General features: G+C 37.2%; 1 protein-coding gene across 1 annotated transcript in view; it reads left to right on the forward strand.

The window, feature by feature from the left end:
- SPTA1 (spectrin alpha, erythrocytic 1) overlaps positions 1–17,332 on the forward strand; it is an 87,810-nt gene extending 70,478 nt beyond the window's left edge. Inside the window, exons 38-52 of the mRNA XM_061402261.1 lie at positions 1,201–1,322; positions 1,846–1,978; positions 2,492–2,590; positions 3,662–3,824; positions 5,391–5,467; positions 8,287–8,496; positions 10,320–10,616; positions 11,420–11,532; positions 12,691–12,708; positions 13,221–13,272; positions 14,626–14,813; positions 15,659–15,712; positions 15,845–15,991; positions 16,492–16,636; positions 17,181–17,332. Of these exons, the coding sequence (XP_061258245.1) occupies positions 1,201–1,322; positions 1,846–1,978; positions 2,492–2,590; positions 3,662–3,824; positions 5,391–5,467; positions 8,287–8,496; positions 10,320–10,616; positions 11,420–11,532; positions 12,691–12,708; positions 13,221–13,272; positions 14,626–14,813; positions 15,659–15,712; positions 15,845–15,991; positions 16,492–16,636; positions 17,181–17,306 (1,944 nt within the window). The 3' untranslated portion in view covers positions 17,307–17,332. The remainder of the gene's footprint in view (positions 1–1,200; positions 1,323–1,845; positions 1,979–2,491; positions 2,591–3,661; positions 3,825–5,390; positions 5,468–8,286; positions 8,497–10,319; positions 10,617–11,419; positions 11,533–12,690; positions 12,709–13,220; positions 13,273–14,625; positions 14,814–15,658; positions 15,713–15,844; positions 15,992–16,491; positions 16,637–17,180) is intronic.
- Positions 17,333–17,529: the final 197 nt, after the last annotated feature.

Raw genomic sequence — 17,529 nt, forward strand, 5'->3', positions numbered from 1 at the left:
TCATTGTTGGTTGTCACATAAAATCCACTTTTCATCACACATCACAATCCATTTGAGATATAATTCGCTGTTGTTGCATAGAATAAGAGAAGATGACATTTCAAAATGATCATTTTTTTTTTGATGTGCAGTCAACTGATGAGGCACTTGCTTATCAAGCTTTTTCACTCTTCCAATTTGCTTCAAATGTCAAATGACCATAGAATGGTTGACGTTGAGTTCTTGGGCAACTTCTTGTGTAGTAAGAGGATCAACTTCTATGATCCTCTCAGTTGGTCATTGTCAACTTCTGATGGGCAGCCACTGTGCTCCTCATCTTCAAGGCTCTAGTCTCTTTTGTAAAACTACTTTAACTGCCATTGCACTGTATGTACATTAGCAGTTCCTGAGCCAAATGCATTGTTCATGTTGCAAGTTGTCTGCTAACTTTTGACCCATTTTGAACTCGAATAAGAAAATTGCTCAAATTTGCTTTTTGTCTAACTTAATTTCCATAGCCTGAAATACATGTAAAATAAATAGCAAGTAATAATTTATTAGCAAAAATCATAAAGCAAAAATTGTGTATTAAAATGATGTATAACTTAACTACATTTATTTAAGAATGTATTCCAATATCAAATGGCAAAGTTCAACAGTGCAAAACAGAATTTACTTTTGCATCGACCTAATAGGTTGAGGCTACAAAATGTGAAGGCAGAGTGCCAAGGTCACATAGACAGTTGGCTGTAGAGTTCACAAGCATTCTCCTCCATATTGTGCCTTCTATGAATAGAAGAATCTGTGTAGAAACCCATGTTTTCCCTGGAAGGAGCACCTTTGACAGTCCAGGGCACAGTTGTTGACAATTAGGATGCAAGTTGGGACATCTGGAAAAGCTGTACCTGAGCTGTGCCATGTGGAAAGAGGGCAACTCTGAGTGTTGGCTTGGCAGCAGGGTCACCCTGTGACCATCAGTCAGATCATGGAAAGTAGTCTAGTGCAAATGCCAAGGTATTTGTCTGAATCCTTGATGAAGTTTAGCATGTTAGATCTTACTGCAGCTTTCTTCATTCTCCCAGGATTGTCAGGACTGCCTTGAGTACATCCAGTTTATAAATGAGCCAGAGGGTAGGAAGGGCTAGATACTTTGCTAGAAAACTGTGGATAAATGGGGAAATGCTATGGGGAAATATGACATGGAGGATGTGTGTTGTTCAGAATGTACTGGATATGGCAGAAAGGCTGGGAGACAAGGCGGCCGTGGGGCGAGAGGAGATCCAGGACAGGCTTGATCAGCTTGTTCAACACTGGGACCAGCTCAAAGAGTTGACCAAGGCTCGGTGAGTTGGGGATAGAAGGCCAAATTCTCTTGTTGGATTGCAGGTATTGGGTAGGTATTGAGAAGACACTTAAGTGCCTGCTCAGCATCTCTCCCTAGCTACCAATCTCTTCTAGCTTCTAAGTCCCTGCTCAAATTCCAAGTCTTCCATTGAAGCTTCCTCTATGTACCCCAGGAAGAAATGACACTGTTTCTATGTCTCTATGATACTGTCTCTTTAGAGCTGTGCTTACAATTACTTGCAGCTGTCTTTTATCATTGTTGCCCTACATATGTTATCCTTTATACCACATTATCTCCCACATGTCTGTTTTACTTTCTGCATCTCCCCAGTTTTAACATTATGTGCAGTGCTTAGTAATAAAATAATGGAGTCTTTTTCTCCCTTACACTAATACAGCCAAAATCTTAAAATCTTATAAGATTGTGCCACTTTACTACACTTTCACTGCTCATTAGTTTTTGTGTTTTTTTTGTTTTTGTTTTTTTTCTTATTTGGGGTGGGGATTACTTTCCTGTTACAGAGGGATTCAGTTGGGAGAATCCCTAGAATACTTGGAATTCATGGAGAATGCTGAGGAGGAGGAAGCTTGGATTAGTGAAAAGGAAGCTCTAGTTGCCCAAGGGGATTCTGGAGACACTTTGGCTGCTATTCAGGTGAGGAACTGGCAGAATGAATCAATTTTCTTCTGTTTAATTTGAATCTTTTCTTAAGTAGTCAACATTTTTACCTGTAAAATTAGAATCTTTCTTCTGGTGGAAGAAGAAACTTTCAGGTTAGTTCTTAGCATAGGATGTTCTTGATACTAAATATTTTTCTGCTAGATGGAATGTTTCCAAGAGTTATTATACATACATTTCAACATGGAGAAATACTTTTGTATTAGCTTGATCAATATTCACTCCCAAATCCAGAAGTTTCAAGTTGCATGGTTAGTTATAAACAATATCACATGTATTCCTTTGGCTCTTTGGTAAGACTGCCTTTCTGGGAAGTGAGGAATTTGGGAAGAGAAATTTACTGGCGCTACTCAGGAATAAGTGAGCACTCATGTACTCTGCCAACTTAGTTGAATCATTGCTGGTGAATGGCATCAAAAAGAATCAGAATGTGAGTGGGACAGATTGTTCATTTTGGAAGTTTTGATTCTCACTGACTCATTCACACAGAGCTTACAAAAGAAGCTCGAAGCTTTGGAGAATGACTTTGCTGTCCATGAGATTCGAGTGCAAAATGTGTGTGCTCAAGGAGAAGACATCCTGAGTAAGGTGAGATATACTCCAGGGATTCCAGGTCAAAAAAAAGGATCTTCAAAAAGTGATTGGACCAAATATAGAATCATGAACTTTACTAAAATCATGCACAACCTTGGTAATCTCTTCTAAACTGCCTTTTTGTTATTGTTTCAGCAAACAATTATCTATTTAATTATTGCTGTTTTCTGGAAGCTTTTTTTCAAGGTCTTATAGGTATACTTTTTAGATATTTAAAAAGCATTGGTATATGGCAAAACCAATACACTATTGTAAAGTTAAAAATAAAATAAAATAAAATAATTTAAAAAAAGAAAATATTAATAAAGCAAAAAAAAAAAATCATTCATTGACTCATACTCTATGCAGAATGGGGCTTCCCTGGTGGCTCAGAGGTTAAAGCGTAGGTAGACGCTGCAGGTAGACGCTGCAATGCAGGAGACCTGGGTTCGATCCCTAGGTCAGGAAGATCCCCTGGAGAAGGAAATGGCAACCCACTCCAGTACTGTTGCCTGGAGAATCCCATGGAGGGAGGAGCCTGGTAGGCTACAGTCCATGGGGTTGCAAAGAGTTGGACACGACTGAGCGACTTTACTTTCACTTTCTATGCAGAATATGACATTTAAAAATATTTTAAACATGACTTGCTTTGGTTATAAAGTACTGTAAGAATGTGAAGAAATTTCTTTGACCTCTAGAGATGAGGACCCCACTGAAATCTCTTTATAATTTGAGAACCATTCTTTTGTTTAAATGATAGTTTTAATAGAACCTCAATAATCTAAAGGCTGTACAAAGAATCCTAAAAAGATGATTCTGTACCTTTGAGATGCTTATGCCAACTAAGAAGATCACACTTACATGGACAAACAGAAGACTGTCCAAATGCTGGACAATATCATCTGGGTAATAGATATTCTATTATAGATGAATAATAGAATAATTTCACTGGACCTAGAAGAGAGTAGCTATATATTTGGAAGGAGAGAGATGAAAGGTTTTTAATAGTGCAAAGGATTTCACTTTTCAGGCTCTGGACATTCATCAATATATCTATCTCTCCTCCTTTCAATCTCGGTAATACAGGGGGAAAGTCAACATAAAGAGAAGATTTCTAACAAGATACAGGCTCTAAATGAAAAGATTCCTTCTCTGGCCAGGTCATTGGCTGTTTGGAAGTCACAACTGGAAGATGATTATGACTTTCAGGAGTTCAACTGGAAGGCTGATGTGGTTGAGGCCTGGATAGGTATGATGTGTGAGGACCAGAGGCTTCTCAGGTGGTGCTAGTGGTAAAGATCACACCTGCCAATGCAGGAGACGTAAGAGATGCAAGTTCAATCACTGGGTTGGGAAGATCCCTGGAGGAGAGCATGGCAAGCCACTTCAGTGTTCTTGCCTGAAGAATCCCATGGACAGAGGAGCCTGGCAGTCTACATTCCATAGGGTTGCAAAGAGTCAGATACAACTGAAATGATTTAGCATGCACTCATTTGAGGACGATGGCCTCTGGATTTGAGGAAATACTGAGAGTTCAATTTACTGAATGGATCCCAGGGCTCTGTTGCTCAACATGGGAAGAAAGATGCTCCCTTCATCACCCACTCCTATCCTCTCTGAGCACAATTACAATTAAAGTCACATATGTGCAAAAATACCCACGCATCAGATCAGATCAGATCAGTTGCTCAGTCGTGTCCGACTCTTTGCGACCCCATGAATCACAGCACGCCAGGCCTCCCTGTCCATCACCAACTCCCGGAGTTCACTCAGACTCAAGTCCATCGAGTCAGTGATGCCATCCAGCCATCTCATCCTCTGTCATCCCCTTCTCCTCCTGCCCCCAACCCCTCCCAGCATCAGGGTCTTTTCCAATGAATCAACTCTTCACATGAGGTGGCCAAAGTACTGGAGTTTCAGCTTTAGCATCATTCCTTCCAAAGAAATCCCAGTGCTGATCTCCTTCAGAATGGACTAGTTGGATCTCCTTGCAGTCCAAGGGACTCTCAAGAGTTTTCTCCAACACCACAGTTCAAAAGCATCAATTCTTCAGTACTCAGCCTTCTTCACAGTCCAACTCTCACATCCATACATGACCACAGGAAAAACCATAGCCTTGACTAGATGGACCTTTGTTGGCAAAGTAATGTGTCTGCTTTTGAATATGCTATCTAGGTTGGTCATAACTTTCCTTCCAAGGAGTAAGCGTCTTTTAGTTTCATGGCTGCAGTCACCATCTATAGTGATTTTGGAGCCCAGAAAAATAAAGTCTGACACTGTTTCCACTGTTTCCCCATCTATTTCCCATGAAGTGGTGGGACTGGATGCCATGATCTTTGTTTTCTGAATGTTGAGCTTTAGGCCAACTTTTTCACTCTCCTCTCCCATACACACACACAAACTTATAGAGACATATGCTGAGAGAATAACTAAGTACTATAATCCCATAGAACATTTTTTTTTTTTTTGAAATTGATGAATTCCATGTGATATTAAGAAAGATAGAGTCATGGTAAACATTCTAGAAAATAAACTCTGTGTTTGATTTACTTATAATTTATGTCTAGGCTGAAGATTTCTGTTGTTCAATGAAACATCCAGAAGTTCTCTTGGTTCTAGCTCTGTTTCAGTCAGTTTATCCTGTATACATCTAGAAAAATAGTTTACTGGCTCCCACTCCCATATTCTAATGAATCATCTACCTAGAGAGTCAAGAGGCTCTCTTGTGGCCAATAGTAAATATGCTGTTCTTCTTTGCCAAGCCTGATATAAAGAAATTCTCTTTCTCTTCTTATGAATTACCTTTGTTCTTCAGCTGAGAAAGAAACAAGCTTGAAGACCAATAGCAATGATGCAGACCTCACTGCCCTCTCCACTCTCCTGGCAAAACAGGTAAGAGCAGGGTTGCCTTGTTCATAAATGCCCATGAAGTCCAAGACCCACATCACACAGAAGCTTCACACATAGGGTTATTTCATTCCCAAATGTTGTGGTTTTATTATCTGTAGGACCTATAAAATTGTCCCCTTTGTAATAGAGATAATTTGGTAGTTCTTTTTCCTTCATCAGTCTTGCCAGTAAGTGCTCATTTTTATTAGAGAACCAACTTTTGACCATTTAATTTTTCTCTGTTTTATCTTTGTACTATATTCCATTAATATCTTTTTTATCTTTGTAACTTTTAACTTTCTTTGAGATTACTTGATTTAAAAACATTAAGATAGATATTGATGTTGTTAAATACTTAGTCATTCTTCTTTTCTAGTATATTGATTTGAGACTATACATTTGCCTCTAAGTAAATCCTTAGCTGCATTCCACAGACTTCATGTTATTTTTGTTATCATCTAATTAAAAATATTCTGCTATTTTTTTGCATAATTTCTTAATTGACTCATTATTTATTCTGTAGTGCATTGTTCAATTTCTAAACACTTGGGGATTTTCTAATTATCTTTTTTTGACATTTATACCTAGTTTATTCAACTTTATTTTAAAAACACACTCTATGTTATTTTAGGAGGTTGCTTTATATCCAACAAATGACCTGTTTTGGTGAATAGACTTTGTCCAGTTGAAAAGAATGTGATTTTGCAATGATTTGTATTACCTATCAGAGTCTGTTGCTCATGTTTTCTTAAAAATGTTTCAGTTTTATATATTTTAAAGCTAGATTAAAAGTTGTGTTGACATTTAGAATTATGAAATCATTTTGATGAATTAATTCTTTTAATTATGCAAAGTTTTTCTCTAATAACACATCTTTTTAAACACTTCTTAATTTAAAGTTTTTTTTCACATATTAGTGTACTACACCAATTTTTTTTTGTTTACTTCTTGCAATGTACATCTATTTCCATTTCTTTTAAAAACATTTCTATGTCTTTATAGTTTTTGTTGTTTATTTTGTACATTCATAAATTGCAACATGATTATCACTATAGTATTAACTATCACTTTCATTCTGTGACATAATTATCATTTTTTTTAAGGTGAGAACAGGTAAGACTTGTAAAACTTATGTACTTTAAAGTACATAATATAGGAATATTAACTATAATTACCATGCTGTATCTTAGGTCTCCAGAACTTGTTAATCTTATAAATAAAAGTTTTTGCCCTTTCACCAATTTTTCCCTATTTCCCTCACCTCCAATATATTCTGTTTGGCTTTTTTAGATTCAACATATAAATAACATTATAAAGTATTTGTCTTTCTTTGTCTGACATTTCACTTAGCATAATGGTCTCAAGTTTCATCTAAGTTGTTGCAAACAGCAGGGTTCCTTCTTCCCCATGACTGAATAGTATTCCATATATGTATATCACCTATCTTCTTTATCCATTGTTCTTTTGACAGGCAGTTTGTTTCCATATCTTGACTATTGTAAATAATGCTGCAATGAACATAGAAGTGCAGAGTGTCAATATGTCTTAGATGTGTCTTTTATAAATATTGAATAGTTGAGTGTTGATTTATTATCTACTTTGATGATTTTCATGGAGTAGTGAATCCATTTACATTTAAAGTAATTAATTCATGAGTTTTTATTTAAAGCTATAATTTAATACCTCTGTCCCATCTCATGCCCTATTCAACCCCCACTTTTCTTGATTCAAGACATGATTTCAATTTTCCTGAAAACTGGCCATTTTTCAGTTTGTTCTTAAACGTAGAACCTTTAGAGACTTCAACTAAACCTCTTTCACTAAGTCTGCTCTTACTTGATGTGTCCTGATCTCAACACTGTGTGACTGCAAAAAATTCTTAGATTTCAAGATTCTTTAGATTGTTTATACTTTAGATTCTTAGCTATTGTTTTCTGCTTGACTTCTACAACTTGTATTCAGGAATCTGTAAATGCCCTAAGTTGGACATACAAGGAGATTATCGAGCCTCCTTTTTTGCAGCTCCCTTTTCATGGTTTCCTCAAATAGTGGATGCTTCAGTTTCCCAGAATTCTAGTTTCCATCCTTTTAGCTCTAATGTGATGATCAAAAGCTCTGAGCAGCTGCTTTTTCTGCAACTTCACCCTGCACAGTTTATACTTCAAAGGAAAAAGTGACAGAGTATTACTCTTATTTTGCTACTATTCCCTTCTCCATGTAATTTTGGTACCTCAAGTTATAGCTATTTGAGTTGCATCCTGATCCCTTTCAAACAGCTGATTTTTTTGTGCTTTTATCCACTGGTTAAAATTGTTCTCGAAGGGAGGATTGATCAAATACACACCACCCTGTTAAAATGAAGTGGAACATCTTGAATTTTGTGATTTTGATATCATTTAAACGTACACACACATAGTCACCTGTAAAAGGTTTTTTGTTAGTTTGCATACTTTCACAATTTTTAGTAGTGCACATCTATAAATACTAATTAGAATGCAAAATCTAATAAGTGATAGAAAAGAGTCTTAGAAAGTGAGCCTTAAGAAGGATTTAATTTTGATTTGGAAGATTTGAAATATCACATCATGCTCCAAATCTCCTTTAATATTAATTTTGCACCTAATCTAAAAATCCAGTTTTCAAACACTGGAATTTAACCATAATTCCAACTCCAAATGTCTCTAAGTCAAATTTCCTTTTTGGAAAAATTGTCCACTACTCTAAACTCTTGCATAAGTCCAATCTGGTGGAACCCAGGTGTGAGTGACCCCTTGGAATCTGCATTATTTTCTGTTCACACCTTCTCTATGTGTCTTTCTCAGGAAACACTGCATGCCAGTCTGCAGAGCTTCCACCAAGAGAGACTGTCTGAGATAACTGACCTGAAGGATAAGCTTGTGGCTGCTGAGCACAGCCAGACGAAAGCCATTGAGGAGCGCCATGCTGCCTTGCTGAGGCGCTGGGAACAGCTGCTGGAAGCCTCTGAAGTCCATAGACAGGAATTGCTAGAGAAACAACGGCCCCTACTGGAGGTAAAAAAAAAAAAAAAGATGCACCATCATCTGACCTTGAATATCTATATCCAGAAACAGATACTGGAAACCATGTTTGAATACTATAGACAATTAAGTGAGTGTATTGCAAAGAATCAGGAAGACATTCTTATAAACATGAAGCAATTCATTTTTAGCTTGATAAGTTCTTTTTTTCTTGGACTAATTGATCAGCTGACTTATGATGGAAGTCAGACACATATATTGGAAACAAGTAGGTGAGACAAGGATCTTAATTTAAGGCAGAACTAATACTGGCATATAGGAGTCAAGATTGCTCTTGTGCTTTTTCTAACTCAAATAAAAGGAATATTAGACAAGTAAAATTTGTGTTCTCATCTTTCCTAGCTGGGGGACCTTCTATATGTTGCTTAACATCTCTGAATCTTGATTTCTCTATTTAGAAATCTTGATGGATCTATATCACCATCATATCTTGATGGATCTTGATTACTATCAAAAAAGATAATGGACCTGAAAATGCAATATAAACCACTATGTTCTGTATGGATATAGTTATTAAAATGTTCTTTCTTTTGGTGACTGCTAAGATATTGGATATTGATGATAAAATTATTAATAGTAAAAGGAAGTCAAGATGGTTAGTGAAAATACTGAATACTTCTAGACCATAAGATATTGTACCTGACGACAAGTTAAAGTAGAGAATTAAAGGAATCAGGAAACACAAAAATAAAAGTAAGACTCTTAATTTTAACTGTGATAAGGGACATATAACCTACAGAAACTAATCTTCAGTGCAAAATTAAAGCAATTAATGGACAACCACATATTATCTTATTTTGTGATTATAAAATCTCTGTAAAATATTCAGTTGATACATAATATTATGAAAATGTATGGCATTATTTATAGGTTTCCATGTCCTTCCAGGGTAGGGGCAGTAATAGTTTTTTCTGTGTTGGTCTATTTTGGTGTGTAGATTGCTGAAATGAATACAGCGACAACATAATGGTATACAATACCTTTGCAATCTCCCTTCCATTTGGGTCAGTTTTTTTCATCTTAACCCATTTTGAGATGAAAACTGATTCTCATATCTGTATAACAAAATCTCTTTGAAAGTACAATCGGCTGACACAAATTATATGATGTGTTTTAAATCTAAAACTTTGTATTACCTTCTGTTTGGAAAAATCCATACTATTTCTCTTATTTAGAAATTCACAGTCATTCAGAATACTCCAGAGAGTATTGCATGGCTAAAGATATAGGTTAGAGGGTAAGAAATGGATTTAAGCAGGGAATTTAGGCATGAGATGAGCTCCGAACAAGGTTTAGAGGAAGGTAGGAAGACAACTCAGTATACACAAATAAACATCAAAGCAGTGAGGGCTGCAGATCACAGAAGAGAAAGAAGAAATGCCTGTCCCACAAATGATTTTTTTTAATCTAATCATCCATCCATTCATTCACTTAAACTTAATTCATGCATATTATACTAAAAATTCATGGAACACAGACATCAGAACAAGAAATCATGGAATCTTATCATTGAAAACTACCTTTGTCACTTTGGGAATCTTATGGCTAAAATAATCCTAGAAGTTACCCAACTTCATTTGTAAGTGTTGGAAGAAAAGAGAAAATGCTTGGATCAGGGCTTGTACCTTGAACTCACATGTCCACCCATCTGATTGCATGGTCTCCATTGGTCTTAGTGCTGTCCTCTTAGAGTATTGGTACAGAAAATATTTGAAGACAGTCATTTTTTTATCCTGTTTTCTTTTCTGCTGATGAACTTTATTGTAAAAGATGGAATTGTCTTTTTTTCTTTATAGACTGAGGTTCTATTCATGAAATTTGCACACGAGGCCTCAGCTTTCAACAATTGGTGTGAGAAGGCCGAGGAGGACCTGTCAGAGCCTGTGCGCTGTGTCTCCCTGGATGCAATCCGGCAGCTGCAGAAGGACCATGAGGCCTTCTTGGCCTCCTTGACAAAGGCCCGAGGAGACTTCAATGATTTGCGAGAGCTAGACCAGCAGATTAAGGCCTTAAATGTGCCCTCCAGCCCCTATACCTGGTTAACAGTGGAGGTGCTAGAGAGAGTCTGGAAACACCTATTGGATACCATCAAGGTAGTTTGGGGCAGAGAAGATACTTCTTTTAGCCATAGTGCACATGATCATTTGATTTACTTTCTGGATTTGGGGACTTTGAGAGAGAAAGGAACGCTGTTAATAATTATATTGTGACAGCAGTCATGAACTGAGTCAATCTAAGAAAAAAGTTGGAAATACGTTCATGATAGGCAGAGCCTTATGAGCTATAGTTTAGACAGTCTCAAGTGTCTGAGTGTTGATCGGTGATTCAGAGAAGCAAACATAAGCTCCAGAAGATGGCTCTAAAAATGTGTTATGAAAAATTCATGAGGCTTGTATATATCTTTGCAGTCTATATGCTCAAAAGCATTTTCTATTTTACACAAACTTCCAAAAGTGCCTTTTAAATGTGCTCGTGTGTAATTTTGTCTGTCTATAGTAATGCTCATTACTGAAGCTATGGAAAATACAAGTTTGCAAAGAAAAATTTCACTATAAACTTACCAATTTTAGATGGAAACTCTTATTATCTTTTCATGTAAATGAAATTTCAACTGGAAAAATACTGAGATGAGGAAAGACTTGCCTTTATTACTAGTTTGTTTTTTACTGGGCTTGGTAACACCTGCAAGTACTTCTGAAAAGTTGGATAAGCTTCTTTCATATTTCTGAGATGAGAAGAGGTAGACTGGAATAAATTTGAGCACACAAGCAATGCCATTGGAAGGCAGGTGAAATTTGGAAGAGGGGAGATGTGCAGATGAGCCTAGGAACCAGTTATTTTATTGCAAGAAAAAGTCTTCAATGTGCACACTACTATCTGTGATTTGGGGTTTTAGGAAAGAGAGCAGGAGTTGGAAAAGGAAGAGGCAAGACAGATCAAGAACTTTGAGATGTGCCAGGAATTTGAACAGAATGCCAGTGCCTTCCTTAATTGGATCTTGGAGACAAGGTTTGCTGTGATACCCCCAAACTCACGATCCTTATGCCGCACATTCCACTCTGGGGATGGAATATATAGCTGAGGGAAGAGGATAATTCTTACAGTACTTATGCTGTCCTAAAATCACCATATCCTGCCTGTGCTTTGTATCTGAAATTGACTGTATTCTAAATCAGTCACAGCAAAATTGAGAAATGAGAATTTCATCTCATTGCCCATTCTTTATTCACTATTTGAAAGTCTCACTTTTTTTCCTCTTGCCTATAATTACAGCCCCAAAATAATAACATTCACTTACGTTTGCCTTCCCCTTTGCACTTTACACTGTAATTTTATAATCCATTATATCACTTAACTTTCAGAATAACCTTGAAGAGTGTACAGCACTGATGTTATTGCTTCTGTTTCTAAATGTGGAAAGAAGTTCAGTAGATAAATTGACTTGTTAAAGGTCACATATGTGTTTATTGGTACAAACAGAGTATACTGTGAGTACTTCATAGGAAACTATTATATTGCTTGACTACTAAAACTGTCATGAGAATCAAGTGAGATAATATATGCTAATTGCTTTTATTAAATGCAAAATGCTCTATACATAAAAATAACATTTGTTATATCTTCTGGGGCAAATGACCTGGAAAAGAGGAGACTTGAAGTGTATAATAAATGAAAAAGTGGTCAAACTTGGTAGACTGTATTCAGCAGGTGTATCAGAATTGTGGAGTTTTGACAGTTTAAAGTGTCAGTTTAGACAATTCATGCTTCTGTTCCTATGAGCTCACTGACAAGGATAAATCAAAGAAGGAACAGAAAGAAATCCTGTATCATGGCTTAAAAAAAAAACATCTGACTGAAGACAAAGGACACACAGCTCACCCTCCTCTCCCTCTGGCTTTGGTCTCTCATCTCTGGCAGCAGGGGCCTGATACTGAGCTGGGCCTGACCCCTGAGCTCTTCATCCTAAAGCAATGAGCTGCACAGAAGGCTCTGGGTTTCTCAGTATGGGGGACACTTTGAGGACAGTGGGTTGAAAGATTCATCCTTCAGGTACAAAGAATTTAGAATGTATCACACATCTGAAGAAAGAAGATTATTGAAATAATCCTTGTTAACGTGATTTTCCTTTTCTCTCTCCTGATTCCTGTTCTGGACCTCCATATCCAGGGACTATTTTCTGGATGGGTCAGTATTTTATGTTATCCTGTTTGTTTTTTTTTTGTATCACTCTGAAAGAATTAATTAAGGAGGCCTTAGTATTAAAGTATCTTCATCCTACTGCAAATCTGATAAAATATATGTGGGGTAAGAAGGCCCTTAAATAAAACGTGGGCTAAGGAGAAGCATGTATATGATTCTGGCCCTATCACCCACTAAGAGTAATGTAAGAGTAAGAGTAATGTAAGAGTCTTGCTTACATTAGGTTAAGGGTATATTTGAAAATAAGAACTAGGAGAGTATGGAAGCTCTCTTGTAAGCATAGAGGAACCTTACTTTGCTTTTCATCTGTCCAGCAAGGTTACCAACTCGACAGAGAGGATCTGATTTCATGAAAAATTGGCATTGTGATATTCATTTCAGAAAGGCCGTATAACTTGGAAGAACTTATAGAAGTGTAGGAGATCTGGGTTGGTCTATTTGTGTAACATACTGACTTCTGATATTATAAGTAATGTTTTCCTCTGGTTCTTAACTAGATCTTTGCTGAAAGAAACAGGAACACTAGAATCCCAGCTGGAAGCAAATAAAGTAAGTAATGTTTATTCATTAGTTCTAAATATTGCTGGAATTTACAGGAGTTCAAGAACTACTCAAAGGAAACTGGTGATTCCTTTAGGTAAATCCCTGGCCTAAAAGTCAAAAGCCTAAGGCTCTGTTGTCAATCTTGCCAACAATTTGCATTCTAACCTTTGGCCACCACTTCATGGACATGGATGTCAGTTTGCTTAAATCTCAACTTTAATTTCTGTATCTACACAATGGAGTCAATAACATCTACATTATAGATTTACTATAATTATTAAGTAAGGGAACAAATACAAAAGCGCATACAACTTGTAACATTGACACATTTATGTTATTTGATGTGGTAAGAAAATAAAATTGAATATAAATTGTCTCTTAACAATTGGGTGAAGAAGTGGCTAGAACAGTATTTTTGACTTTCACCTTATCTTTATTATTGCTTCCCCACCAGAAAAAATATGTAATTAATTAAATCTAATTTATCCCCAAGGAGAGAACTTAATGCTAAAAAAGATGTTGTCAGGTAGGATTGATTTTTGGAGACCCACAAACCACTGTAATATCTAATATATTTTCACACCTTTCACACCTACCCCCATCATCATGACTAATTTACTTCTCCCTTCTTTAGGATTTCCCTTGTGGCTCAGACAATAAAGTGTCTGCCTACAATGCAGGAGACCCGGGTACAATCCTTGGGTTGGGAAGATCTCCTGGAGAAGGAAATTGCAACCCACTCCAGTATTCTTGCCTGGAAAATCCCATGGATGAAGGAGCCTGGTAGGCTACTGTCCATGGGGTCGCAAAGAGTTGGACACAACTGAGCTATTTCACTTTTCACTTTCTTTAGGGAAAGATATTTCCCTGTTGACAAAGCATGACCTAAATGCTGATATTTGGCATTTAATGTGCCTGACCGAAGCATCTTGTAGAAGTCTGTCCAAGCCAGTGAAGGAGACTGATGTGTGAACACTGGGAAGTTTAAGTGGGCCTCACAAATCAACTACAATCAATAATGCAAATCATTCATGATGCAAATCGTTGAGAGCTGACAATGCATGGATCCTAGAAGTCCTACCCTTCTCTATTTACAGTGTATGACTGCTAACCCTTAGATTTATATATTACAGATTACCAGAATGACAGAGGTCATATCACTTAAACTTCCCACCATTGGGAATTGAGATGGTTTTCCTGAGTAGTTCAATTTTTACAAAGGACAGGAAGTTTCCTGAAGATAATTGAAAAGGAGCAATGAAGGGAAATCTAAACTTATCAGCTTCTTACCTTCCATATTATTCCTAGATTTGGACCTGGTACCCCAGATAACTGCTTCTCTTCTTTGTCTTTTTCCAGAGGAAGCAAAAGGAAATCCAGGCAAAGAAGCATCAACTGACCAAGATTGAGGACCTGGGAGAAAGCTTAGAAGAGGCTCTGGTCCTGGACCTTAAATACAGCACCATCGGGCTGGCTCAACAGTGGGACCAGCTCTACCAGCTTGGGATGCGAAGGCAACACAGTCTAGAAGAACAAATCCAAGCCAGGTATTGAGAACTTGTGGTTAAGGCTGGGCAAGGATGTGGGTGGTATTAGGTATTAGAAACTTAGTCCCAAGACTAAACTTTGGGGGCACTGGATACAACGGCTGCTTCACTGATAGTGCACTTATTAACTCCAGAACCAGTTTTCTCTCTTTGCTGAACCAGAGAATGACTTAAAAAAAAAAAAAAAAATGAGTCCACTATAAACTGCGAGACAGTACTGTCATACTCCTGGGTCTACTTACCATCCATTTCTCAGAGTCTATGCACCATCTTATATGACCTCTTCAGAGAGCATTCCCTTTTGTAAAATTCCCATTAAAATGTCTGGAGTGAAAGAAATATTCAAAGTATAGAGCAGAAGATAATTTTTTTTCTAAATAAAATATTTTGGCAGCATTAGTTATTTAGACAAACTTTTTCTGTAAAGATCCTGATAATATTGTAGAATTTGTGAGCCATTTAGCCTTTGTTTTAACTGCTGTGCTGTTACTCAGTTCTGCTGTTGTGAAAACAGATATTGATAATTAATAAATGAATAAGCATAAACATATTCCAGGGAAATTTTATTTATGGATGCTAAGATTTGAATTTCTCACAATTTTTAAAGTTTAAGGAAATATTCTTTTTTTTTTTTTAATTATTTTCAATCATGTAAAAACTATTCTCAGTTCATTGACTGTACAAAAGTGAGTGATCTCCTGGACCTGGCCCATGGACCATAGTTTGCCAGTCCCTGAACTAGGTGACTTGACTAGCCTAATAGTCACTAAAATTCCTCTATTACTATTATGGCATGTCTATTTATATTTCTGTTTTATTTCATGGGTTAATTTTTTTTCTTTCAGAGACATCACTGGTCTCAGTGAAGAGACACGACAAGAGTTTGAAACAACCTTTAGGTGCGTATAGCTTCATAGCTGATTGTTTTGCATGCAATTCAGAATGAAGTTCCAAATAACTATTTTTTTTATCCCTCGGTGTGGTTTGATCTGATTCTTGGTGAACCTGATTAAATATTTTTTGTTCTTTAGGCACTTTGATGAGAATTTGACAGGTCGCTTGAGTCACAAAGATTTCCGGTCCTGCCTGAGAGGGCTCAATTACTACTTGCCCATGGTGGAGGAGGGTGAACCTGAGCCCAAGTTTGAGAAATTCCTGGATGCTGTTGATCCAGAAAGGTAGGAGGAAGACCAAAGCCCAGAGCACAGCAGGGAATAGGTCTTGGGGGAGGGGGGCAAATGCAGAAAGTAAAATGATCCATAAAATATACAATTAATTCATCTTGAGAGCAGGAAGATAAAGACTACCATAAATGAATTGGGCAGCTTTTGGTACCCTTTTAGAATACTATAAATAGAGGCCTTCAGCTCAGTTTGAAGAGCTTGAGATACCTAGAGATGGTGCTAGTGGAAAATTCCCAAATTCTACTTAGGGAGTCAGGCTGAATTACTCATGTGGAAATAGTGACTGGAACTTAAGAAACTGTTTATTTGGCTTAAGGGTATGAGGATGGGGATCAAATAAAGGTCATATCCCATTGTCTTAGAGAGCTGAGATGGAACAGGCACTTAGAGGGTTCATCTTATCTCTGTCTCTGAGACACTGAGTAGAATGAGAAAGGGACCTGTCTTCCTCTCTGTCCCGAGAGGGGACAGTTACTGATCTATTTCTCCAACAGAAAGGGCTATATCTCAAAAGATGAGTACATCGACTTCTTGACTGACAAGGAGTCAGAGAACATCAGATCCAGTGATGAACTAGAAGATTCTTTCCAAGCCCTGGCAGAGGGCAAAGCCTATATTACGAAAGAGGACATGAAGCAGGTCAGATTCCCATTTCTATCCACTCTCACTGCACTCTTATTATAATCATCTAGATTTTGTTCATCTCAGGTCTGGCTCCCTAGTTACTATAGGCAATTACTTTCCTCTTCCCCATATTTTCTCAGATATTGTCATGCACTGGTTATCATTTGCTTTGGTCACTACCTCATGTTGTTTTGACCCAACTCAAAAACATATAGTCAATATCTAATTATTTCATCATTAATCCCAAGCATGCTACTTGGTTTTAAGACTATTTCTTTATTCTGTTTATTTAATAAGCCAAATTTAAAGAAGGGGGTAAACAGTGCAATCAGAATGAAATGGGAGTCTTTGGATAAGAACTGAGTTGAAAAGATGAGTTGGTCTTATTCATTAGAAATTACAGATTTCTTGCTATAAGAAAAGCACGTGATAGGCCTGGGACCAACTGCTTTTGCCCAAACCTCTCTACTTCCTGAGTTTAGGGCATATTAGAAGCCCAAAGGAACCAGCTATTCTGAATTTCTGTCACGATAATTTTTTTTTTCTTTTAATGTTTCAGGCCCTAACCCCAGAACAAGTGTCATTCTGTGCCTCACGTATGCAGCAATATGTGGATCCCCGGGGCCGAAGCCAACCTGCTGGCTATGATTACGTTGGCTTCATCAATTCTTACTTTGGCAAATAAAAGACAGCTTTTTCTGGGTCAGAGAACCTTGATGTTGTGGGAAGTATTGGGGGATGAAGGAAATAGGCAGATATGGAAGATGGGAAGACAGTTGTGTGTGTGTGTGTATGTGTGTGTGTGTGTTACATTTATTGTAGGACCTGAAAAAAGAGATCTCGAGCTTGAGAGATAAAGGCATTAATGACATCAGAGGAGAGGAGGCCATGGGTTTATTTTATATGCA

The sequence above is a fragment of the Bos javanicus genome, chromosome 3, assembly GCF_032452875.1.
Source record: "Bos javanicus breed banteng chromosome 3, ARS-OSU_banteng_1.0, whole genome shotgun sequence".
In the NCBI taxonomy this organism is placed as follows: Eukaryota; Metazoa; Chordata; class Mammalia; order Artiodactyla; family Bovidae; genus Bos; species Bos javanicus.